We start from the raw sequence: 26,059 nt of genomic DNA, 5'->3' as shown, positions 1-26,059 counted from the left end.
GTGGAGAGAAACAAGGCCTCTCTCACTACTGACCAAAGGATGCAAAACACTGCCCACTGCTCTCAGGCCGAAGGGCTCAAGAATAACAGAAACCACTCAGCCCTTGCTTCAGCAGCTCCTAGCAACCAGTGCTTAACACCATGCCCCAGAGCCTGGAACCAATGTGAAAATCAGTCCTTGCAGGGAAGGTGCAGAACAAACAAAACTACCCCCTCCCCCCACCACACACCAAGTTCCTACCTCTCAATATTACTTTAAAAAAAAAAAATCTGACTTCAGTGTAACTATAGCACCATCTTGTGGCTACTTTTGGCTATCTTCTAGCAGAGGACCCGGGTCCCAAACTTCGGGAAAAATTTTTAGTTTTATACAAGCACAAACACATCAACTCTTAAAATCATTTCCCAGTCTCTGAAACCCAGCCATGCCTGCCTTCTTGTTGGAATTACTGACAGGGACGTAGGGGCTTGGCCAGCCACCAGAGGGAGCAAATCCAGCTTAGTCTTTAGGTTTCAAGCAGCAAGCTCTGCAGAATCTGTACTGCTCTTCCCACCCTTACTCCTCCATCTCATCTCAGCCTCCTGAGGCTCCACAGCCCCTCACACTCCACTCTGAAGGGAGCTGTGTGTGGCTTCTTTCAAGGCGGCAAGCCAGGCTGCCCTCGCGTCCTCCCAACCTTGAGCTCAGCCGCTACAATGCTGAAGGCAGCAGATCTCCAAGTACGAAGCAGTAGCGGCCTAGCTGTCATTCCCAGCCCCATTTGCTGACTTGGAAAAAATGTGTCATTCCCCTCTGGCCCCTGGAGTTTGGCAGAAGCCTTAGTCGAATGCTGACCAGGGGAGCCTGGAGCCAAGGCAAGCAGAAGTCCACAGTGTACCGCCCGAGAACAGACATGAAGGCTAGGCTGGGGGAAAAGAATGAATCCAAGGATTGTTTCCCTATTAGCAGACTTAGGATGTCCTTTGCAAATGTGGAGTGGCTATTTTATAAGTATAGGGTAGGGAAAATGAGAAGCTCCAACTCTTCTGGAAGCAAGACCCTTGTATGTGGGTCCCCAGAACTGCTCCTGGCCATAAGACTGTGATTCAGAAAGCTGGAGTAGGCTCAAGCACATGCTTTTTAAAAATTTTATTTATTTTTTAGAGAGCATGTGAGAAACAGAGAGAGAATTGGTGCACCAGGGCTTCAGCCACTGAAATCAAAACTTCAGACACTTGCACCACCTAGTGGACATGTGCAACCTTGAACTTGTTTCACCTTTTTGCATCTGGGTAACATGAGATGAAACATGGGTTCTTAGGCTTCTCAGGCAAGCACCTTAACTGTTAAGACACTTCTCCAGCCCAGGACCATGTCACACCACAGGGTCTTACAGGACAAGAGTTTCCAGTTAACATGCCTACTGGTGGGCTGGGGAGAACACTGCCACTGCACTTTGCCAGGCACTGACTGAGGTTTCTATTTAGCTGAAGATCCATTAACTCAAGTCATTCCCACTCCTCCAGTGATTTCAGTTTGCACATTTATAAGCATATGGCTCTATAGACCTCAAAGACCCCATTGAGAAGATGCCACCACCTCTTCAGACCTGCTGCACTGGGTCACCAAGTCTAGCCAGTGATTGAGTCTTATTAGTCCCTTAGCTCAAGAGGCCTGCAGTAGCCAAGTGTAATGGCTCATGCCTGGAATTCTAGCACTCAGGAGGCTGAGGCAGGAAGACTGCAGAGAGTCTGAGGCCAGTCTTGGCAACAGAGTAAAACACTCTCAAAAAACCAAACCAAACCAAAACAAAACAAAGAAACAATTTGTCCTGTGGAATCCAGGTGCCAGGTGAAAACCAAGATTTGGACAGGGAGATGCTGGCTAATCCTTTCAGGACAGACCTAGTGGGACTTTTTTTTGGGGGGGGGGGACATCTTTTCAATACTCACCTCTAATGCCAGCCCTTGGGCAGCACCTCTGACTGCTCTAAAACACCCTGCCATCATCAGCCTCAATTCTGAGCCCACAGGTCACCAACAGCTGCTCCTGTGCCCCTTCTCACCTCAGTGATGAACAGGATACATTCCAGGAACATGTAGTCTTTGTGGTTCTCATTCACGACCTTTTCATCCACAAAGTGCCGGGGCTCCAGGTATGGGTGGTCTGGGAAGAGCAAAAGGCCCCAGGGCTCAGAACCAGGCCCTCACATCATATAGGTATACCAGCCTCAGTGTAGTCGTCACCCACCGCACTTTTATCCTAGCACTAGGGAGGTAGAGGTAGGAGAATCTGAGTTTGAGGACAACCTGAAACAACACAGTGACTTCTAGGTCAGCCTAAGCTAGAGTAATACCCTACCTAAAAAAAAAAAAAAAAAAAAAAAAGCAAAAGCTGGGCATGGTAGGACACACCTTTAATCCTAGCAGAGGAAGGCAGAAGTAGGAGGGCTGTTCAAGGCCACCCTGAGAGTACATAATGAATTCCTGGTCAGCCAAGGCTAGAGCAAGACCCTACCTCGGAAAAAAAAAAAAAAAAAAAAAAAACCTGGTGTGGCCAACAAGCCTGTAACCCCAGTCCTGTTTGGGGATGGAGGGGTGGAGACAGAAGAACAGATGGGACTCACTGGTCCGCCAATCTGTCAGGGTGCAGGAGGAATGCCAGCTGCAGGCTCGGTGAGATTCTGTCTCAACAGAACAAAGCAGAAGTCTGAGAGAGGAAGAACACCAATGTTCTCCACTAGCCTCTGTACCTAGGCACATGTGGTATGTGCATCTGCAAACACACCACACACATATCACACATACTACACAAGTATGTGCACATGCAAAACAAGTTATGGAGATTGGAGAGATGGCTTAGCAGTTAAGGCACTTGCCTGCGAAGCATAAGGACCCAGGTTCAATTCTCCAAGTCCCACGTAGGCAAGATGCACAAGGTGGCACATGTGTCTGAGTTTGTCAGCAGTGGCTAGAGGCCCTGGTGTGCCCATTCTCTCCCCCCACCCCTCTCAAATAAGAATAAATTTTTAAAAAAGCAAATTATGGGCTAGGAAGATGGCTTAGATGTTAAAAGTATTTGCTTGCAAAACCTGCCAGTCCTGGTTCAATTCCCCATGACACCCATGTAATATGGGAATTCATTTGTAGTGGCAAGAGACCCTGGAGTGCCTATACACACAACTAATAAATAAAGTTATGGTAAAGCTGTGTTACACTGGTATTTTCTCACTGCATCAGGAAGACAGGATGAGCGGCTGACCACCTCCATGTGGAAGCACACTTGTATGGTGCTTGTACACTGTAGCCACAAACTACACACAGACAACAAAGGGCTAAAGTGAACTGAACTCCAGCTCAGTCTGTCACTGTGTAACTTCACCTGGGCACCTGAGATGAGAACAGCATACCCTCAGGATGTTGAGGGCCACAAAACAATGATATCACCATGTGCATAGCAGCACTCCAAAGTACCTGGCAAAGACACTTCCTACTGTCACTGTGGGTGATCAACAGAGACACTACAGTGCCTAAGACAAAGCAAGTCAGCCACCAACTGTGTATCGGGATTATGCTGTAGGCAGCTCATTCTGTCAAAACAGAGATATTCACCAACCCTGCCCAGTGTTCAATCCCACACTGCCGACAAACTGGAAAACCACTTCCAAGTTGACGGTGTCATAAAGCACACATCTGGGTGAGCCACACAGGAATCAGGCCAACAGCGCAGCCTTTAATGGCAGGCAAGTTTACTGATGGGCCCCTCTTGCATAGAGTTCGATAGTAACAGTAGATGACAATGATCACCAAATCAAGAGAGCCCCTGATTTTCAACACAAAACCTTACAGCTGCTGCCAGAAGCTGGGTACATTTCACACCATTTCATTCTGTACCAGCTCATGTCACTTTCCATTATCTTGAGAGCATTCAGCTTCCACCTCCCCCAACCAGCCACACGAGCTTGAAGCAGAAAGTTGGAAGCAAACAGCCTCCACCAAACAGCCCATCTAATGCCCTGGTATACAAACTATCACTGTATGCCTTGAGCAGGAAGAAGGGAAGAAGGGAAGGAAGGGGAAGGACAAAGGGGCAGAGAAATGGGTAGCACCACCTTTCCTGTACCTATAAGCTGGGAACTTCCCCAGATGAAGGGCAGAAACTGAAAGTCATCCAGGCCCCACACTCCCTGGCTGCCGGCAGGTTCCATCCTGTATGTTTTCTGGAGTTTCCGCATAACCTCAAGGTACCTGCACAGGAGGGGCCAGAAAGAGTCTTAATCAGACCTGAGCAGGCACAAGGCAGCAAGGTGTCCCTAGTACAAGCAAACCAATGTAGCTTCATTCTTTCTGCCACACTCAAGTATCACCTTCTGGCCAGGAAAAGGGAAAAACATGGCTCAGCAATGTGGCTTAGTGCCACCAACTTCTGACAACCTATAAGACCATGGGCAGAAGCCTCCCTTCCCTAACCTCAAGGGGCCACTGGTGAAGTTCAAAGAGATCATCTCCTGGGTCCTTTAATTTGTTCAAGCTGTGCATCTGAGTCACTTGCAGAGTTGTATGGATGCCTGGGTACCAGGACACCACAGTGCTCTGGTACTGCTGCCCAGCAGGCTATGGGGCAGGGGCAGAGCCTGCCTACCTGACTTTAGCAGTCTGTGTGAACTCAGTGGAGACAGCTGATTTCTTTTGTGCCTCAGTTTCCTCTTCTGTAAGAGGGCAACAACACCTGCTACTTCATAAGGTGGGAAAAATGAACTGAGATATATGTAAAGCACTTATAATGGGGCCTCCATGTGGTGAACACCTGAGTCATTACATGCTATTTCCTTTCCTTGTTTACTTGGAGGGAGATGAGTCTTGGATGCAGCCAGAGCTGGATTAGGACAAGAACTATGAGCTGCAGGAGACTCCTCCAGCACACCACTGTTGCAAGAGACTCTTTTGCCCCCTGCTCCTGCTACACCCCCTTTCCCTCACCGGTCGAACACCTTGAAGACAATAGCTACTTGGTCGTCTACCCGGAGCACCCCAATCTTGCAGAGACAGCAGAGGAAAGCAGCAAAGGCGGCCTCGTGTCCTGTGAGAAGAAAAACAGTTAAAATTCACAGTCTTCCAGAAAGAAAACTGAGATTATTCTCAGTCTCCAGCCCTTCTGAGGAGAAAAGCCAATGTGGAGGTAGTAGGATCTCTTTCCTGTAAAGACCAGAAAGATCCAGGTCCTTTCAAGACCTACCAGTACTATATATTTATAATTCTACCCCTAAGAGGCCCAGTATGTTGGCTTCTTCAGAGAGAGAGAGAGGAAGAGAGCGCGAGAAGAGCGCATGTGCACCAGTGCCTCTAGCACACATGCCACATTGTACATCTGGCTTTACGTGGGTTCTGGGGAATTGAACCCAGGTCTTTAGGCTTCGCAGGCAAGCGCTTTAAATGCTGAGCCATCCCTCCAGCCCAGTTTATTTACTTGAGAGAGAAAAAAACAGGGAGGGAGGAAGGGAGGGAGGGAGAGAGAGAGAAAGAAGGAGGGAGAGAGGAGGGAGGGATGGGGAGGGAGAAAACGGGCATACCAGAGCCTCTAGCCACTGCAAATGAACCCATGACACATGCAACACCTTGTGCATCTGGCTCATGTGGGAACTGGTGAATTAAACTTGGATTCTTAGCCTTCACAGGCAAGCAGTTCAGCGGCTAAGCTACCTCTCCAGCCTGGATGTTGGCTTCTTAAACAGACAATACTATTTTATTTAATGGGTTCAAATCATTCAGTAACTTTGCCCAATTTGAGAACCTACTATGTGGGAAGTACTAGGAAGATAGTGGTAAATGAGTACCTGACTTTGGAGAGCTTATGATCTATCGAAGATAACAGACATTAAATATACAGTCATTAATATGATTCTAGTTCTGGGCCGGGCAGGATGGTGCACGCCTTTAATCCCAGCACTTGGGAGACAGAGGTAGGAGGATCACTGTGAGTTCAAGGCCACCCTGAGACTACATAGTGAATTCCAGGTCAGCCTGGGCTAGAGTGAGACCCTACCACAAAAACAAACAAACAAAAAAATGATTCTAGGGCTGGAGAGATGGCTTAGTGGTTAAGTGCTTGCCTGTGAAGCCTAAGGACCCAGGTTCAAGGCTCAATTCTCCAGGACTCACGTTAGCCAGATGCACAAGGGGGCGCGCATGCATCTGGAGTTTGTTTGCAGTGGCTGGAAGCCCTGGTGCGCCCATTCTCTCTCTCTCTCTCCCTCCCTCTCCCTCTCCCTCTCTCTCTCTCTCTCTGCCTCTTTCTGGCTCTGTCACTCTCAAATAAATAAATAAAAATGAACAAAAAAAATGATTCTAGTTCTGAAGGAAAAATAGAAGTTGAGGGCAGGAGAGATGGCTTAGTGGTTAAGGTGCCAGTCTGCATAACCAAAGGACCCAGGTTCAATTCCCCAGTACCCACATAAGCCAGATGCACAAGGTGGCCCATGTATCTGAAGTTTGATTGCAGGGTCTGGAGGCCCTGGTGTGCCCATATTCTCTTTCTTTCTCAAATAAAATAATACAAATGAAAATAAATCATTTAAAAAGTACAAGTTGAAGCCGGGCATGATGGTGCACGCCTTTAATCCTAGCACTCAGGAGGCAGAGGTAGGAGGATCGCTGTGAGTTCAAGGCCACCTGAGACTCCATAGTGAATTCCAGGTCAGCCTGGGCTAGAGTGAAATCGTACCTTAAAAAAAAAAAAAGTTGATAATTGAGGGACATCACAGGGAACTTAAGGGCTCCAGGATTCCTCTAACTACATAATACTAGAGCTGAAAAATGAATGGGTACAAAGGGTTCCTGGGCACATGTTGTCTAAAATCTTTCCCTTGTTGGTCTTAACCAATCCAAGCTCTCCCTGCTCAGGGTTTCAGAACATTTGTCAAACCAGCAGCAGGGGCAGAGGACAAAATTCTGCCACACAAAAGGAGGCTCTGGAGGTCAGCAGCTCCCCCTCGTTTGCTTTAGGATAGAAAGGCAAGGGGAGCCCTTACAACAGCAAAGATTCCTTGGCTACACCGACATTAATGACCTAGAGAATACTTCTTTCAGGTGCCCAGCCCTCTCTTCTAGTTCCACTGCAGCTTGGATTAAATGGAGCCAAAGAGCATAGAGAGCAGGGTTCAGAAACAAGGGGCATCACAGAGAGTGGGCCATCTGTTGCCAGGGGCAACCAAAGCCATTTCATTTCTTAGCTTCTATAAGCGGTTGCCTTGAGATATAGTAAGTGCTCAATAAAGTATTACTGGTGTGGTGATGAGGAGACATCATTACAAAGAACAAAATCAGATCTGTACAGCACCTGTCTATGGCAACCACTCCCCCTGGTGGGCCACACTAGAATCGCAGCCCCAGGCATTGGCTCAGAAGGCCCCTGAAAGAGTCTGGGGCAAGAAGAAAGTAGTAAGGCCAAACAAGCTCAGAGCTTCACAAGAGCAGTACCTGTGCCATAGTCGATGCGTGTGGAGTTCCCCACTGATTCCTTCAGGTAAACAGCCACTTCAGGAACAGCAGCTGCCAGGTGAGTGGGGACCACTGTGGCCACCAAGTTTTCTGCTTCCTGATAACACAAGAAACACAAAGCGGTGGCAACAGATTAGGCAGCATGTGGGTGAGCAGCACCCAGGGACAGCATTTGCTGAGGCCCAGGCTGCCAGGCTAGCCTGGTTCCCTATTGTGAATGGCCAGAAAAGGAAGTAGGGGAGGGGCACTTACTCTTAACAGAGAAACTATCTGGGGTAGCTTATCACCTGCTGACCTTTTCTCCAAGTCACAGGGATCTGTGAGCAAGACAGGTAGCTCACTGCAGACCCACAAATTCTGTAAGGTCAGGATCACTATCCCCATAGTTGCTGTCTCCCTTCACATACTCAGGGCAGAAAGACTCGGCCTAAGTTTATAACATAACATATTTAAGCATGTTCCAAATGGCATTAATTATAGCAGCCAAGACATAAAAACACAACTGAAGTGTCTGTGAGTGGTACAATGAATAAATGGTGATATATTTCTAGAATGGAAAACTACACAAGAAAAACATACACCACTACAAGTGACAATATGGGTGAGTCTGACAGACATAGCATCAAGCAGAAGACAACAGATATCAACATGAGGCTCAAAAGCAGATACCAAACAACAAAAAAAAAGTATGGAATAGTAATGAGGAGAGTCTTGGTGATATCAATCTCCAAGGGCATGAGGGCCCTGCTCAAGAACTGGAATGATGTGCCACTTGATACTGGGGATGGGTGCACAACAAAAACACAAAGATCATTTGAGCTATAAAGCAACTGTCAGCTTTCTGTCAACATTCATTTAAATTATAACTTAACACAACCCTTCTGAAAAAGCAAGGCCACATGTCACCTTACAGTCTAGAGGCAGCTTCTAGCTGCTCTCAGGACATTGCTGTGCTCCACAGGAAAACACTGTGGAGACTCCTGGAAGAGCTGGTAAATAAACTGTACACCAGGCTCACACAGACCTGTGTTATGCCACTCATGCATAACCTAAAGATCTGCATTTTCGGTTGGCTCTAAGTAGGTAACAGCTTCAAATGACTGAAAAATGCAGACAGTATGCACAGAAATTTCATCATTTCCCCAACTCTCTACTGCCCAAGGCCAGGATGTAGCTCAGTGGTGAAGTTTTTGCCTCTGGCTTTACACCACAAAGCCATCTTTCCAAACCATGTTCTATTTTTTTTTTTTTTCGTAAGGTGGTTTTAAAGTAGGGTCTCACTCTAGCCCAGGCTGACCTGGAATTTACTATGGAGTCTCAGGTGGCCTTGAACTCACGGCAATCCTCCTACCTCTGCCTCTCAAGTGCTGGGATTAAAGGCATACACCATCATGCCAGGCTTTCTTTTTCTTTTTTTTTTTTAATATTATTTACGTGAGTGAGACAGAGAGCATGGGAATGTCAGGGCCCCTTGTGGATGCAAATAAACTCCAGATACATGTGCCATTTTGTGCATATGGTTTTATGTGGGTACTGGGGAACTGAACCCAGGCTGGCAGGCTTTGTAAGCAAGTGCTTTTAACCACTGAATCATCTCCCCAACCACCTCTGAATGCTTTGTTTGTAAAACCTGCTGTTTGGGGCTGGAGAGATGGCTCAGTGATTAAGGTACTTGCCTGCAAAGCGAAAGAACCCAGGTTCCATTCCCCAGTCCCCACGTAAAGCCAGATGCACAATGTGGTGCATGCATCTGGTATTTATATTCAGCAGCTAGAGACCCTGACATGCCCATCCTCTCTGTCTCTTTTCTCTCTACTTGCAAATAAATTAAAAACAAAATACTATTTACAAGCCAGATGTGGTAGCTCATGCCTTTAATCACTCAGGAAGAGGGACACCATGAGTTAGGAAGCTAGTCTAGGCTAAAGAGTATGTCCCAGGTCAGGCTTAGAGACCACGCCTTAAAAAAAAAAAAAAAACAGGGCTGCAAAGTGAGGTGAGGGGACGAGATTGAGTAAAGGAAAGGTGGAAGGAGGGCTAATCAAAATCTAAGAGGATGCAAATAAATCATATGGAATCGTCCGGTTTCAGACAATTCAGGAGCCATAGACCGCTGCTAGTAAATTTTCAGTGCCAGGGATGGGTTACCTCCAGTGAGTTGTTGGTCCCCGATGCCCCTAAAACATTATAGGCCATTGCCAAGGCCCTTGGCTTCCCACCAGGAATAGATGGTAAGACTCTATTGCTGAAGACTCCACATACTTGGGCTGCAAGACCACTGAGAAATCCCACTGGAACTGAGCTGATAACCTCCTCCATGTAGACCAGCTGACAGAAAGCTGGAAGAAGCCATTCTACATGTAGTTCATTGGGAGAAAGAGATACCACCAGTGAAGATACTCAACAGTGGACACTGCAAGCCCTATAATTGGCCAGCCAGAACAAATGAGCCAATGGGTGCAATAGTGGCAGGTCTGTCATGGTGGAAACCAACTGCCCTCCAATTGGACTGGAGGCCCGCTCCATGGGAAGGAACACATCCCTGATACTGAAAACTTAAAACAGGGGTACTCATGAGCCCTAGGGGTGTAACATCTGCTGTTGTCTGGAAAAATGTATATACTATGCTTATCAAACTGCCCAGTAAGCACTTCTCTTAATAGTTATACCCTTATATTAATGCTACTCTCACTTTTGGTAGAAAATCTTCTCTTTTCAGATGGCAGTGACCTTGGCATGACTCAGAAGGTTATCATAGTGCTGGAAAGAAGTGACTGGAATACAGACTAACATCTCAATCACACCTTCCAAGACTCAGGGTCTAATGTGGAAGAGGTGGCGGAAAGAATGTAAGAGCCAAAGGAAGGGTAGGACTCCTTACAAAGTGCTCCCCCAAGACACAGGATAGCCTGGATATCTACGACCTCACAGTGCCTGACACTACCTACGCAAGACCATCATAATAGGAGGAAAAGATCATGACATCAAAATGAAAGCGAGACTGATTGAGATGGGGAGGGGATAGGATGGAGAATGGAATTTCAAAGGGGAAAGTGGGGGGAGGGAGGGTTTTATCATGGGATATAATCATGGAAAATGTTAATAAAAATTGAGGAAAAAAAAAACAGGCTGGAGATGGCTCAGAGGTTAAAGCACTTGTCAGCGAGGCCTAATGACTCAAGTTTGATTCCTAAGGACCTATGTAAAATCAAATGCACAAAGTGGCACATGTGTCTGGAGTTCATATGCAGTGACTGGAGGCCCTAATGTGCCCATTCTCTCTCTGCTGGGCAAGGTGAAGCCCAGCACTCAGGAGGCAGAGGTAGGAGAATTGCCATGAGTTTCAAGCCAGTCTGAGACTATATAGTGAATTCTAGGTCAACCTGAGCTAAAGAAGACCCTACCTTGAAAAACCAAATTAGAAAATATAATAATAATAAATAAAAGAAAGCCAGGTGTGATGGCACATGCTTTAATCCTAGCACTTAAGAGGCAGAGGAAGGAGGATCATCATGAGTTTGAGGCCAGCCAGCAACTACAAAGTGAATTCCAGGTCAGCCTGGGCTAGAGTGAAACCCTACCTCGAAAACTTCCTGCTCCCCCAAAAAAGAGCCTATATGGTAGCACACAGCTTTAATCCAAGGACTCAGGAGGCAGAGATATGAAGATTGCTGTAAGTTCAAGACCAGCCTGAGACTATAGAGTGAGTTCCAGGTCAGTCTGGGCTAAAGAGAGACCCTACCTCAAAAAAAAAAAAAAAAAAAAAAATGCTTTTGAGTTACTGACTTGAGTTTCATAAAAATTAAAAATGTTAGCCAGGACAGAAAGCTGGAAGAAGCCATTCTGCATGCAGTTCAAAGGCAGAAAGAGAAATCACCAGTGAAGATACTCAACATTGGACACTGCAAGCCTTATATTTTACCAGCCAGGCAAAATGAGCCATCGGGTGCAATAGTGGCACGTCTGTCATGGTGGAAACCAACTGCCCTCTAATTGGACTAGAAGCCTGCTCCATGGGAGGGAATACATCCCTGATACTGAAAACCTACAACAGGGGTAGTTATAAACCCAACAAGTGTAATATCTGCTGCTATCTGGCTAAATGTATATGCTATGCTCATCAAACTGCCCAGTAAGTGCTTCTCTTAATGTTTATATTCATATATTAATACTACTCTCACTTTTGGTAGAGAACCTTCTCTTTTCAGATGGCAATGACCTTGGGATGCCTCAGAAGGCATCATGGTACTGAGAAGTGACAGAGGAGTGCTCAGCACTGAAATATCTCCATCACACCTTCCAAGGCTCAGAGTCCATCGCAGAAGAGGTGGCAGAAGGAATGTAAGAGCCAAAGGAAAGGTAGAACTCCTTACGACATGCTCCCCCCAGACACAAAATAGCCTGGATATCCATAACCTCACAGTGCCTGACAGTACCTACACAAGACCATCATAGTAAGAGGAAAAGATCATGACATCAAAATAAGAGAGAGACCGAGCCAGGGAGTGGTAGCACATGCCTTTAATCCCAACGCTTGGGAGGCAGAGGTAGGAGGATCGCCAAGAGTTCGAGTCCACCCTGAGAAGACTACACAGTGAATTCCAGGTCAGCCTGAGCCAGAGAGAGACCCTACCTCAAAAAACCAAGAAAAAAAAAAAAAAACCAGAGAGAGAGAGAGACTGATTGAGACGGGAAGGGGATATGATGGAGAATGGAGTTTCAAAGTGGAAAGTAGGGGGATGGAGGGCATTACCATGGGATATTATTTATAATCATGAAAGTTGTTAATAAATAAGTAAAGGTGGGTGTGGTGGTGCATGCCTTTAATCCCAGCACTTGGGAGGCAGAGGTAGGAGGATTGCCATGAGTTTGAAGCCACCCTGAGACTCCATAGTGAATTCCAGGTCAGCCTGGGCTAGAGTGAGACCCTACCTCGAAAAACAAAAAAATAAAATAAATAAATGTTAGCCAGGCATGGTGGCGCACATCTTTAATCCAAGCACATAGGAGGATCACCATTGAGTCTGAGGCCACCCTAAGACTACACAGTGAATACCAGGTCAACCTGAGCTAGAGTGAGACCCTATCACAAAAAAAAACAAAAAAAGAAAAAGAAGAAGCCATTAATCAACTTCCCCTGGATTTGTAAAACTGAAATAAACTCATTCCTTCCATAAACTGTGTCTGGTTGGAATGTTAATCCCAGCAACATAGAGCTGACTCCAACAACAGGTTTGATCAAAGTTGTATAAGGGCTGGAGAGATGGCTTAGCGGTTAAGCGCTTGCCTGTGAAGCCTAAGGACCCCGGTTTGAGGCTCGGTTCCCCAGGTCCCACGTTAGCCAGATGCACAAGGGGGCGCACGCATCTGGAGTTCGTTTGCAGAGGCTGGAAGCCCTGGTGCACCCATTCTCTCTCTCTCTCTCCCTCTATCTGTCTTTCTCTCTGTGTCTGTCGCTCTCAAATAAATAAATAAATAATTTTTAAAAAGTTGTATAAGCCCTGTCCTGGAACTCAATGTCCTTCTGCCTGAGCCTCCCAAGTGCTATAATTACAGGTACTTGCCACCACACCTCACTTTGGTTCTTTAACCTAAAGAATGAATCTCTTCCATCAAGTTCCCTAAATAGCTTCCTTATTCTTTTTTTTTTTTTTTTAAGTATCTGCAGAGTATTCCACAGGGTGGATGACCTAGTATATTTAACTGACCAATTCTGGATGAGTACCTGGGTCATTTCCAATCTGCTGCTAATAAAAAATGACTTAATAAGTAGTCTTGTATAATCATTGCTGCAGTTCCCAAAGAATGGCTGAGACAGAAGGTAAACAGATTTGTAGGTGAGGTAAATGAAACTGAGTTTATAGGCCTGTCTGCCTGAAATGCCTGCTTTTCCCCATCCAGTGCCACAACAGTCTTCCTACTGTCCCAGCCCTAGTTTGTGCATGGCAGCCTCACCTGGTCGAGTTTGGCATACCAGGTCCTGTAGGCCTTGTTCCCAAATCTAGAGGGCTGGTCCACCGGAGGGGTCTCATCAATCCACCTGTCCAGTGTGTTAAGAAGAGCCATCAGCTTCTCAATGGCCTGTGGAGGTGAAACAGAGTGACAATGTCATAGTGACTAAATGGCCTGGCTAGAGTCACAGAGGGAAGCCCTGTTTGCTATGGGATGGTAACCCCTATACATGATACCTGCTGTCCATTCTCCTAGCTATCCTCCTTTCTTCCCAACTATCCTGAATGTGAAGGAGGGTCAGGGAAGCACTGTGAGATTTCTATAGAGGGAAGAGCATACGCTAACAGCAAAGGGTAACAGGTGGTTTCAGTTCCATTCCTCCAACCAGCTGACCTGACAGATCAGTGGACAGGTACAAACTTCAGCCCAAACATTTCAAACATTTGTGAGAAGAGATTTATGGCTTTCAATGAACAATAATAGCTACCCTCACAAAACACAGAAATGTGGAAAGGATAAACAAAATGACCAATGTAGTGGTTAATCTTCATTGTCAATATGGCAGGTTTAGTATCACATGGAAACACACCTCCAAGAAGGTTTAAATAAGGGAAGATCCTCACTGAACAATCCATGGGCTGAAGTCTTGGATTTGAATAAAAAGGAAAAATGAGCTGAGAATGAGCATTCATCTTTCTGCTTCCTGATTCTAGAAGCAGCTATGACCAACTGCCTCATGTACCTAGTGTCATGCCTTTCCCAGCCACGATGGACAACTCTAAACTGTAAGCCAAAATAATCCATTCCTCCTTAAAGTTGCTTTTATCAGTAAGGTATTTGATCAAAGCAACGAGAAGAATAACCAGTTCTGCCTCTAAAAAATAAACTGTCCAAGCCAGGCATGGTGTCACACACGCCTTTAATCCTAGTACCTGGGAGGCAGAGGTAGGAGAGGATCGCCGTGAGTTTGAGGCCACCCTTACATAATGAATTCCAGGTCAGTCTGGGCTACAGCGAGACCCTAACCTCAAAAAACCAAATAAATAAAAAGAAATAAACTGCCCACATCTTAACATATCCTTGGTTTTGTCTTTTATGGTGTCTTCTATTATTTCGCATGATAAAAGTTTTGAAGGCAGGGTAGGAGAGATAGTTTAGTGGTTAAGGCATTTGCCTGCAAAGTCTAAGGACCCAGACTCAATTCCCCAGTACCAACACAAGCCAGATGCACAAGGGCACATGTGTCTGGAGTTTGTTTGCAGTGGTTAGAAGTCCTGGCACACACATTCTCTCTCTCTCTCTCAAATAAATAATAAAATATTTTTAAAAATTGGGGGGGGCCTGGAGAGATGGCTTAGCAGTTTTTAATAGCTTGCCTGTGAAGCTTAAGAACCCCAGTTTGAGGCTTGATTCCCCAGGACCCACGTAAGTCAGATGCACAAAGTGGCGCATGCATCTGGAGCTCTTTTGCAGTGGCTGGAGGCCCTGGTGTGCCCATCCTTTCTGTCTCTCGCTCTCTCTGTATATATCTCTCAGATATGTATATCTGCCTCTTTCTTTCTGTGTCGCTCTCAAATAAATAAAAATAAACAAAATGTTTTTAAAAAAAGATTAAAAAAAATTTTTTGAAGGCAGATGGGCCTGTATTCAGTTCTCTACTAAACATCACTGAATTGCTAGAGGCCTTGACCAAGTGATTGTAATGTTGAGCTTCTGTTTCTTCATCTAAGCATGGGACAAGGATTGTGCTTCCTGAGATACAGAGTGCCTAGCCTTGGGTAATGGGATGTGCTGTGCACCGACTGACTCTCTGAGACACAATCATGGGACAGATGCTGCTCTGCAGCCTGCTCATTTTCTTCATGAACCTCATCCCAACTTGTAGCCTTTAAACAGTGAATAATGGGGCTGGAGAGATGACTGAGGGGTTAAGTCACTTGCCTACAAAGCCTAATGACCTGGGTTTCAACTCCCCAGTACCCACATGAAGCCAGATGCACAAAGTGGTACATGCATGTGGATGGAGTTCATTTGCATTCTCTCTCTCTCTCTCTCTCTCTCTCTCTCTGCTTACAAATAAACACTTTTTTTTTTTTGCAAATACATTTTTCTTTTAAAAAGTTATGGGGCTGGGAAGATGGTTCAGTAGTTAAGGGCACTTGCTTGCAAAGCCTGATGGCCTGGGTTCAAGTCCCCAGTACCCATGTAAAGCCCGATGCACAAAAAGGCACATGCATCTGGAGTTCATCTGCAACAGCAAAAGGCCCTGGCATGCCCATGTGCTGTTCTCGTTCGTTCCCTCTCTCTCTCTCTCTCTCTCTCTCTCTATCACACACACAGACACAAAATAATAAAAAGAATAGGTATTGAATTTTTTTTTAAAAAGTGAATATGGTCAGTTATTTAGCAACTTCCTCACTATTAAATATACAAGTTATTTTCAATTATTTTACTACCACAGAAGATACTGTGGCCAATAATCTCGATTTTTGTGACAATCCTGGGTTACAATGTACAAAGCTTTAGAGGGATGGCAGAGTCTGACAGCCTATCTCTCTGTGCCTTTCCCACAGATGACATGGATCAGCAAGTGGAGGCAGCATCACAGGTGTGGGAGGCATTAGCACACCAAATGTTACTGAGAATGGAAATCAGATTGGGCAACCATCCACACACAGAAGTCTGTGAGGTTGGCTAGAATGTTCCTTCCAGATGTGACTTGGAGATACCAGACAGAACTAAGGGCTGTAGAAAGATGTATCAAGTGTCAACTCCAAGTCAGGCAACCCTGGGAAGAGGCTTGGCATCAGGAAACAGATCTTGCCTATGTCAATGGGGACAGAGTAAAAAGAAACCTCCAGGAAATGCCAGCACTGGGTAAGAACCAGCAGGGAAAGTCCACAGGAAAAATTATGGCTGAAAGGGCCAGGCACAAGTCTGCCTCAGCACTGCTGAGGCTCTGACTGGGGCAGAGATCTGGAGAGGGATGTATCTACAGGCAGGGCGTGGGCTAATGGAATTCATGGTGGTCAGCAGCTCTAAGTATACAGTTCCAGGAGGCACAAATTATGTCATAAATTGTTCCCTAGTGCTGTACAACATGACAACAGCCCTGTATGTGGCTCTCACTAACCTCCTTTACCTAGGACATGGGAGAAAGGGAGGTTTCCTGTAGGTTGAGGCAGAGGGCTGGGGTGGCGTAAAGCTGCTTTGCTGAAATGTTACAGTGCTGCCGGAGCCTGGCTTTGTGAAGAACCAGGTCACCAGGAACTGCTGAGGAACACAAACTAAACCTCATGTGGCAATAGGCTTGCAACTGGGGCTTATGAAGGAAGAGGCAGTAGTCTTGGCCCCAGACAGCCCTGGAAGGCCCCAGGCTCTCTGGAGATCTCAGTCTGTGGTCTTGGCAGGCACTGAAGGGGATAAAGAAGGTGGTTCCAGAGGGCAGCAGAAGCCTGGTCCCAGCTGCTAGTTCAGCTGAGTCAATGAATAATTAAGAGACTCCCAGCTCCTCCTTCTGGCAGGGCTTTTTGAACACAGAAGGTTGCCTCCATTGTTTGGCCTGCTGGGAGAGAAAGGTTACAGGGGTAGGGACTGTGGGCTAGAACCCTTAGAGGCACAAAGAATCCCAGCTTCCCTTGCCTCCCTATAGCACTGCTTCTTTTTTGGACTTCATGGACCACTAAATATCTTCCCTAAAACTTTTACTAATTATGTCATTTTTTATGTTTACATTTTTAAATTTTTTTGACATTTTCATAAACATAAAAATAGTATTTCAATCATATGTACCCTCCTTTATCCCATTCAGTCTCATTGTACTCCTCATTACTTACCAGTGACTGTCCCATGGAAGAAAAACTTTTCATCCCAATACCCATTAAATGTCATTAGCTCATTAGGGAGGGGAGTGGTTTTCCAACCCCACCCCTATCTATAATAGAATGTTCTGCCCCTTAGTACGCTAAAAGCAAAAACTATCCAAACAAAAATAAAGACTATTATCAATTTTTCTTTGCAAAAATAAAAAAATTTAAGCCCCAAAGACTAGGAAGGGAACAATCTAAACGACTGCTTAGAACTAAAGAGATGACTCAGCAGTTAAAGGCACTTGATTACATAGCTTAACAGCCTGGGTTTGATTCCCTAGTACCCATATAAAGCCACATGCACAAAGTGGGGCATGCACCTGGAGTTCATTTGCAGTGACATGAAGCCCTGGAATACCCATTTATTCGGTATGTCTCTGTCTGTCTCTCTCGTCAACAAAGATCTAGACAAACTCCTAGCCTTGCCATTACTTGTTCTCTGCTTCATGTTTTATGGAAGCCATTAGCCTTGGTCTCTCTGCCTTTCTTTAGCCATCTGTGCAGTAGTGAGTGGATGCAGGAGACCTAGCAGCTGGACCAGGTGGCCCAAGGAAAGCCCTACATAGTCTCATGACCATGTGCCACAAGCAGTGTCCTCTGCTATCCCTGTCAGCAAGGGCAGAAATTGGGAGATTTCTGGAGACCAAACTAGTCATCTCTGCAGTGAGTAAGGAGAGTACCAGGATGAACCCCAGCTAGGGAAAAGCCATGGCTAAAGCAACCACATGCTGCTGAAAGTTAAAACTGAGTGACAACTAATGACATCAACAGCTAAGAACAGCAAAGGCACTGAGAGTGAAGCCAAAATCTCTACATGTGGGGTATCTCACTGGCTCCACCTCCCACACACATTCTGTGGGTCCATGCCCGTTTGCTGACTCCTCCCACTCTACGGATAAGGACAGAGGGTCAAAACAAGTGTGGTTGGTAAGCACACACCTGTAATCGCAACACAGGAGGCAAGAGGATCACCACAAATTTGAGCCCAGACTGGTCTACAGAGTTCCAGGCCAGCCAGGGATACAGAGTGAAACCCTACCTCAAAAATACAAAAAAAAGGGGCTGGAGAGATGGCTTAGTGGTTAAGCGCTTGCCTGTGAAGCCCAAGACCCCAGTTCAAGGTTCAATTACCCAGGACCCATGTAAGCCAGATGCACAAGGTGGCACATGCATCTGGAGTTCGTTTGCAGTGGCTAGAGGCCATGGTGCACGCATTATCTCCCTCCCCATCCCCCCTCCTCCTGCGCGCGCGTGCGCGCGCGCGCTCTCTCTCTCTCTCTCTCTCTCTCTCTCTCTCTCTCTCTCTCTCTGACTTTCTCTGTCTATCACTCTCAAATAAATAAATACAAGTAAAACAACAACAAAAAAATACAAAAAAGGGTAAGCCAGACATGGTGGCACACACCTTTAATCCCAGCAGTTAGGAGGCAGAGGTAGGAGGACTGCCATGAGTTCAAGGCCACCATGAAACTTCATAGTGAATTGTAGGTCAACCTGAGCTAAAGCAAGACCCTAGCTCAGAAAAAAAGGAGGGGTATGGGGAGGCTGGAGAGAGAGAAGGCTTAGCTGTTAAGGCACATGCATACAAAGCTAAAGGACCCAGGTTTGATTCCCCAGGACCCACATAAGCTATGTGCATGCATCTGGAGTTCGTTTCCAGTGGCTGGAGGCCCTAGAGCACCCATTCTCTCTCTACCTGCCTATTTCACTCCCTTTCTCTCTCAAATAAATACATGAAATGAACTTTTTTAAAAATACAAAAAAGATCCAGGTGTGGTAGTGATACAGGTTAGGAGCAAGGCAGCCTTTCCCTGGTGCTTAGCTAGAGAATGGCCCACGAAAACAGGGATGTTGCCTTGCCTGCCCTGACAGGACTAGAACCCCCATCTGATCCAGTCTCACCTGCATCCTCCTCTTCAAGTTTTCCCAGGCTTAACACACCTTTGGGTTGACTCTTTCTGAGTCAGCTTTTTTTTTTTTGGTTTTCCAAGATAGGGTCTTGCTCTAACCCAGGCTGACCTGCAATTCACCATGTAGCCTCGAACTCACAGCACTCTCCTACCTCTGCCTCCCGAGTGCTGGGATTAAAAGTGTGCGCCACCACAACTGGCTTATTTTTTATATTTATGAGAGGGGGGAGGGGAGGGAGGGAGAAAGGTTACACCAGGATCTCTAGCCACTGCAAACAAACACCAAATGCATGTACCACCATGTGCATCTGGCTTACATGGGTAATGCAATGGAGACTAGAACCTGGGTCCTTAGGCTTTGCAGGTGATCACCTTAACTGCCAAGCCATTTTTCCAGCCCTGAGTCAGCCTCTTGAGCCCATCAACCAATCAAGTCTCTCCCTTATACATCTGAGTCTGGGGATGAGGCTCATCCAACTTGGATGTTTGATCTACATTAATGAGGCTGGCACATGTGTATAAGTTTCCTCATGCTTCTTAGTCCCCTTTGCCTCCAGGATCCTGGCCCTTTAGTAAGGTCTTGGCTCCTTCCCTATCTGAGGGAGATATTCTCAGGCAGGCCGGGAAGAGGAAAGTATTCTTTTTGTCAAGGCACTCCTGAGGCAAAGGTAGACATCCACACTGACCAGGTATCTTATTTTAAGAATTTTAAGAGCTGTCCTTTTGGCAAGAATGCTTTGTTTGGGGTGTTTTCCTGCTTCACATTCTGTATGTGTGCTTACCATATATCCTTCTGTGTCGATCTGTTCCCAGACCTTTCTCTGCAAGGAAGATTTCCTGTTTCCCCTCTTCCTCCCCAGTCAGGCTGAGAAGGGGTAGAATTTCTTTTGACTTGGATTTCCCTGCTGGCCTTCCTCTGGATCCTAACTCTCCCTAAAATATATCTCACAGATCATAATTTATGATTCTCTGAGTCTACATTCTCAATTCTTTGATAACTTAGACAGGATCCAAACTTGGGGACCCACAGGCCTGGGATCTCCAGCATCTTTATCAACATTTGGTCCCTCCCTGGACTCCAATAATCTCACATCAATGGTACATGCCTTCAATCTCAGCACTCCCATGAGTTCCAAGCCAGCCTAGGCCACAGTGAGACCCCATCTCAAAACAAACAAACAAATGGGACTGGAGATATGGACAGCAGTTAAGGAACTTGCCTGTAGAGGCTAACGACCCAAGTTAAATTCCCCATAAAGCCAGATGCACAAAGGGACACATGCATCTCAAGTTGGTTTGCAGTGGCTGAAAACCCTGGTATACTCATTCTCTGTCTCTCTTCTCTTCTCTTCCCTCCTCTCCGCTCCCCCTCCCTCCCTCTCTCTGCTTGCAAGCAAATAAATAAAAACCAGCAAAATACCAAAAAGAAAATGGACAAGGCCATGAGGGATAGGGCTGGAGGTGTATCTCAGTGGTCAAGCTCCTTCCTAGGATATATAAGACCCTAAGATCCAGTGCCAGCACCACAGGGGAGAACAAAAAGAGGGCAAAAGACAAGCTCACTTAGCTGAGAAGTTGCATACTAGCAAACACTGTTGGCCTGCCTACAAAGACTTGGCAGGGAAAACCACTGTGTTCCTACCAAAAGAACAGCTCTTAAGCTAAAGACACCTGGTCAGTGTGTACATCTACCTTTATTCAGCAGCTGAGGGATTAAAGGGGATTGGAAACTGACTATTAGCTGGGGGTAATTATGGCATTTCCCTTTAGTTAGCCTTTTCTCACCATGTTCCTAGCATGCTGGGTAGTTGAGAACCCCTCAACACAGGCTCAAGGAGGAGTCCATTCCCCCTAGCCAGCCTGTGCCCAAAACCACAGCCTAAGAACTAAACCCAAGTATGGTGGTTTGATTCAGGTGTCCCACGTAAACTTATGGGTTCTGAATGCTAGGTCCCCAGCTGGTGGCAATTTGGGAATTGGATCCTCCTGGAAGTAGTGTATTATCAGGGGTGTGTTTATGGGTATTACAGCCAACTTCCTTGCTAGTGTTTGGCACACTCCCCTGCTGCTACTACTATTGTTCACCTGATGTTAGCTAGGAGGTAATGGACACTCCCTGCTCATGCCATGGTTTTTCCCTGGCATCATGGAGCTTCCCCTCGAGTCTGTAAGCCAAAATAAACCCTTTTAGCCCACAAGCTGCTCTTGGTCAGGTGTTTTCTGCCAGCAACATGAACATGTCTGCAACAGTAATATTGGTACCAAGTGTGGGGCTGTTGCTGCTAGAAACCTGACGGTGTGGCTTTGGTCATTCAGAAGTGATTTGAAAAAGGAATGTGGAAGGATATGAAACCTTGACCTCAGAGATGCTTTGCAGCACTTAAATACAACTTAATGGACCACTCTGGTCAGGGTTGAAAGACCTGAATGCAGTAACAACTACGGACTGTGAGGTTTGGATTATTAGGGTGAGAAAGAGCTTTGCCTGGACTGGGCTACAAGCAGACTGTGTGAGAGGCTTACTGTTATGCCCAAGTCCTGAGAACCTGTACAGGGTTGCACTGTGTAGCAATGGACTAGTGTGAGCAGAGGAATATGGTAAAGAAATGAAATCTTTTTTTTTTTCTTTCTTATTTAAGAGAGAGAGGGGAAAAAAAAAAAAAAACTGGCACGCCAGAGCCTCAGCCACTGCAATCAAACTCCAGATGCTTTTGTCACCTAGTGGGCATGTGCAACCTTGCACTTGCCTCACTTTTTTGTGCGTATGGCTTATGTGAAATCTGGATAGTCGAACATGGGTCCTAGGCTTCATAGGCAAGCACCTTGACCACTAAGCAATCTCACCAACCCTTAATTTTAACTTTTAATTTTTATCTATTTGAGGGGGGGAAGGAGACAGAGAGAGAATGGGCGCACCAGGCCTCTAGCCACTGCAAACAAACTCCAGATGATGTGCTACCTTGTGCATCTGGCTTTATGTGGATCCTGGGGAACTGAACCTGGGTCCTTTGACTTTGCAGATAAGCACCTTAACTGCTAAGTCATTTCCCCAACCCAGAAATGAAATCTTGTGCCAAAACTTCTGCCTGTTCACCTACAGTTGTTTGAGAGGTTACAACCATTGAGACTGGGCAAGCTGATGTGCATTGGGCAACAAAAAGAATGCAGACTTTCTTTTGAAGGAGCCTGAATGCTAAAAGGAGTGTCCTGTTCTTCGAAGTGAGCTTTATTCCCCCCTGGAATAACAAATTGGCAGCCCACCTGGTACTATGGAGTATAACAAATGCAGGAAAGACAGTCATTGAATATGAAACACAGTTTTGTTTTTTCGAAATGGCCGTGGACAATGGGAAGCATGCTTGTTGGATTAACTATATGGAGGCCCAATGGATCCATGAGGATGAACCGTGGGTTGCAGAGAAGACCCAATAGAAATGCCAGACTGTGGGATGACTGCCAAGGAGAGCTGCTGTCATCAGCACTGGATGAAGTATTCTGGGACTGTGAGTAGCCTAGCTAGAGGGGCAGAATTAGAACTCCAGAGACTTGTCACTGGTTACAATTATCAGACTCAAGGACTGTCACTGACTAGAGCTGTCAGACTTGGAGCTACAGAGTTTGATGTTTGCCCTGTTTGTTTTAAATCTTGTATTGGTTAAGTATTTCTTTGCTATGCCCAATGCCATCTCTTGCAGTGTTTTATTTTATTTATTCTCTGCATTATGGGAGTTTTTGCTTTTTTTTTTGTATTATGGCTCAGTTAAAAGACCTTGGACTATCAGGATATGTGAACAGCGTTGCGACTGGTAGAAACTATGGGGATGGAGAGATTGCTTAGCAGTTAAGGTGCTTGCCTATGAACCCTAAGGATCCATGTTCAACTCCCCAGATCTCACATGTGCAAGGCTACACATGTGCACAAGGTGGCACACACATCTGGAGTTCAATTACAGTGGCTAGAGGCCCTAACGTACCAATTCTCTCTCTCTCATAAATAATAATAAAAAAAAAATGGCCGGGCATGGTGGCACATGCCTTTAATCCCAGCACTTGAGAGGCAGAGGTAGGAGGATTGCCATAAGTTTGAGGCCACCCTGAGACTCCATAGTGAATTCCAGGTTAGCCTGGGCTAGAGTGAGACCCTACCTTGGAAAAACAACAACAACAAAAAAAATGGCCAGCAGGGTATGGTGGCACACACCTTTAATCCGAGCACTCTGGAAGCAGAGGTAGGAGGATCACCATGAGTTTGAGACTACACAGGAATTCCAGGTCAGCCTGGCCTAGAGTGAATGGCCTTCCTTGAAAACCCAAAAAATAAAAATAAAAAATGGCCAGTCTGTTGGGCTTGCCTGAAAATAAAGAAAGAAGAAGGGGGGATAGAGAGATTGCTTAGCAGTTAAGTGCCTGCAAAGGACCTAGGTTCGATACCCCAGGACCCACGTAAGCAAAATGCACAAGATGGTGCATGTGTCTGGAGTTAGTTAACAGTGGCTTGAGGCCCTAGCGCGCCCATTCTCTCTCTCCTTCTGTCTGACTGTCTCTCTCAAATAAATAAATAAAAATAAAATATAAGAAAGAAAGGACTGAATGCATTGCATTTTACATCATGGATGACTGTCAGTTTGTGGGGGACAGGGGTGGAATGTGGTGGTTTAATGCAGGTGTGCCCCATAAACTTACGTGTCCTGAATGCTAGGTCTTCAGCTGGTGGCAATTTGAGAATTAGAGCCTCCTAGAGGCAATGTATTATTGAGGGCGGGCTTATGGGTGTTAGAGTCATCTTCCCCTTGCCAGTGTTTGGCATACTTTCCTGCTGCTGTTGTCCACCTGATGTTGGCCAGGAGGTGATATCCATCCTCCAATCATGCCATTGCTTTTCCCTGCCACCAGAACCTCCCCTTCGTGTCTGTAAGCTTCCCCTAGCGTCTGTAAACCAAAGGAAGTCCTTTCCTCCCACAGGACACTCTTTGGTTGGGTATTTTCTGCCAGCAACGTGAACCTGACTGCAACATCAAGGAATCACTATGGAGGAGCTCCCAAGTGAAAGCTGTCTCTCCCCAGTGCAACCCTAGCTCCCTCCTACTGGACAGAACCCCATCAGGCTACCTAGCAGCCAGAGAGAGCCAAGAAGAGAGGGCTTCACCAGGAACTTGGTGTAAGGGCTAAAAGGACAAAATGGCTGGGGCAGGTGAAGAAACTGGGTCAGAACAAAGCCAGACCTTACCCAATAGGCCCAAGGCTATGGCTAGAGGGCAGATGAGCCAAAGTGCAGAAAGGCTGCTCAAATCCTGATGTCTGAGATAAGAGGCTCAAGGTGGCTCTAGGCCAACTGGGACATGAACCCAAAAGGCCACTGGAGGCCTAGGACCTAGTTCTGGGAGATGGCATTTTAACAGCAAAAAGCCTGTGAAACGACACCTTCAGGTGAGCCCTCTGTCTGTCCACAGCTCTTGCCCTTCCTACACTGCACAAGATGAACCCAAGTCCTTTGATTTGGCATAATCTATATCTGAGAATAAATCCTCAGGAAATAAGACCAACAGATCTACATGCAGGATGTTCAGAGTAGCAATGTCCAGGGACACAACATAAAAATCTATAGTTTGGAGCTGTTTAAACTACAGCACAGCTCAATGGGGCAACTACCTACATCACCAGATAGGAAGGAAGAGCTCTTGTCACCAGGGTTACCCTGAGAGTTGAGTATGAAGGCAGATCAACTTTTTATTTTGTGGTGCTAAGGACTGAAGTTAGGGCTTTGAGATGTTAGGTAAGTGCTCTACCATTGAGCTACAGTCTCAGGTCAGCTTCTTTCTTTCTTTTGTTGTTGTTGTTGTTTTTGTTTTTGGTGTTTTTTGGGGGGGGGGCATTCTGGTTTTTCAAGGTAGGGTCTTGCTCTAAACCAGGCTGACCTGGAAGTCACTATGTAGTCTCAAGCTGGCCCTGAATTCACAGCAATCCTACCTCTGCCTCCTGAGTGCCACCACAGCAGGCTTTTTTTTTTAAATCAATGTTATATGTATTTGTATTAATGACCTATCTGTTGTTATTTTGTAATGCTGTGGTGGACTCCAGGGTCTTGTCTTGCATATGCCAGGCAAACACTTGACTACTAACCCATAACGCCCCAGTCTTCTCTTTTCATCTTTAATTCCAATTGTATAAAAATACCTATTAGCAACAATGTAAACTATAAAAAATTGCATATTTACCTTGATCCCAATTATGAATATTAATCTGTCCACAGATTTAAAATATCAGGACTATGAACTGCAATGTCATCTGCACATGTGACTGAGTGACCCATCTTTTGAACCTGCCTGCTAAGGGTGATCAGTCCACGTAGTGCTGTAATAGTCTTCTTGCCCTGTGCCTACCTCAGAGACTTTGTATTCGAAGGTCAGCTTCTTCCCTTTCACGCCTTCATTGAGTGTAAGAATGAAGCCAATATAGTCAGCATATGCCTGCCAAACAGAGTGAAGAGTGGGGAAAGAAGAGAAGTGTCAGACCCCACCTGTTCCCACTCCGTCCAAGCTGCCCCCACTCCCAACCCAGTATCAGAAGGAGACAGACTCACACCCTCCCTCACCCCCAATAAAGCTGGCAATGCTATGGCCATAATGATACCTGACCTCAAGTCAAGGTTTACTGGGCATTCTCAAAGGCTACTGACAGGTTTTTATTAATTTTTTTTTTTTCAAAGGGAGTGAGAGAAAGAGAGAGAGAATACGAATGGGCATGCCAGGACCTCCTGCCACTGAATATGAAATCCAGATGCATGTGCCACTTTGTGTATCTGGCTTTATGTGGGTACTAGGGAATAAAACCTGGGCTGTCATGCCTTTAACCA

At 46.0% G+C, this 26,059-nt stretch overlaps 1 protein-coding gene across 2 annotated transcripts in view; it reads right to left on the bottom strand.

Annotated features, from left to right (window-relative positions):
* Ptpa (protein phosphatase 2 phosphatase activator) overlaps positions 1-26,059 on the bottom strand; it is a 42,513-nt gene that overhangs the window by 8,039 nt on the left and 8,415 nt on the right. The window contains exons 3-8 of one of the 2 annotated variants that reach the window (XM_004671773.2): positions 25,587-25,673; positions 13,431-13,556; positions 7,455-7,572; positions 4,959-5,058; positions 4,102-4,226; positions 2,045-2,145 (exon numbers count right to left, since the gene is read on the bottom strand). In XM_004671773.2, coding sequence (XP_004671830.2) covers positions 2,045-2,145; positions 4,102-4,226; positions 4,959-5,058; positions 7,455-7,572; positions 13,431-13,556; positions 25,587-25,673 — 657 coding nt within the window. The remainder of the gene's footprint in view (positions 1-2,044; positions 2,146-4,101; positions 4,227-4,958; positions 5,059-7,454; positions 7,573-13,430; positions 13,557-25,586; positions 25,674-26,059) is intronic. The other variant, XM_045133839.1, reaches the window with a different exon arrangement.

Source organism: Jaculus jaculus, chromosome 1, assembly GCF_020740685.1.
Source record: "Jaculus jaculus isolate mJacJac1 chromosome 1, mJacJac1.mat.Y.cur, whole genome shotgun sequence".
NCBI lineage: Eukaryota > Metazoa > Chordata > Mammalia > Rodentia > Dipodidae > Jaculus > Jaculus jaculus.
Note: the sequence above shows the minus strand (reverse complement) of the source record. Positions and strands in the feature narration are given on the sequence as shown.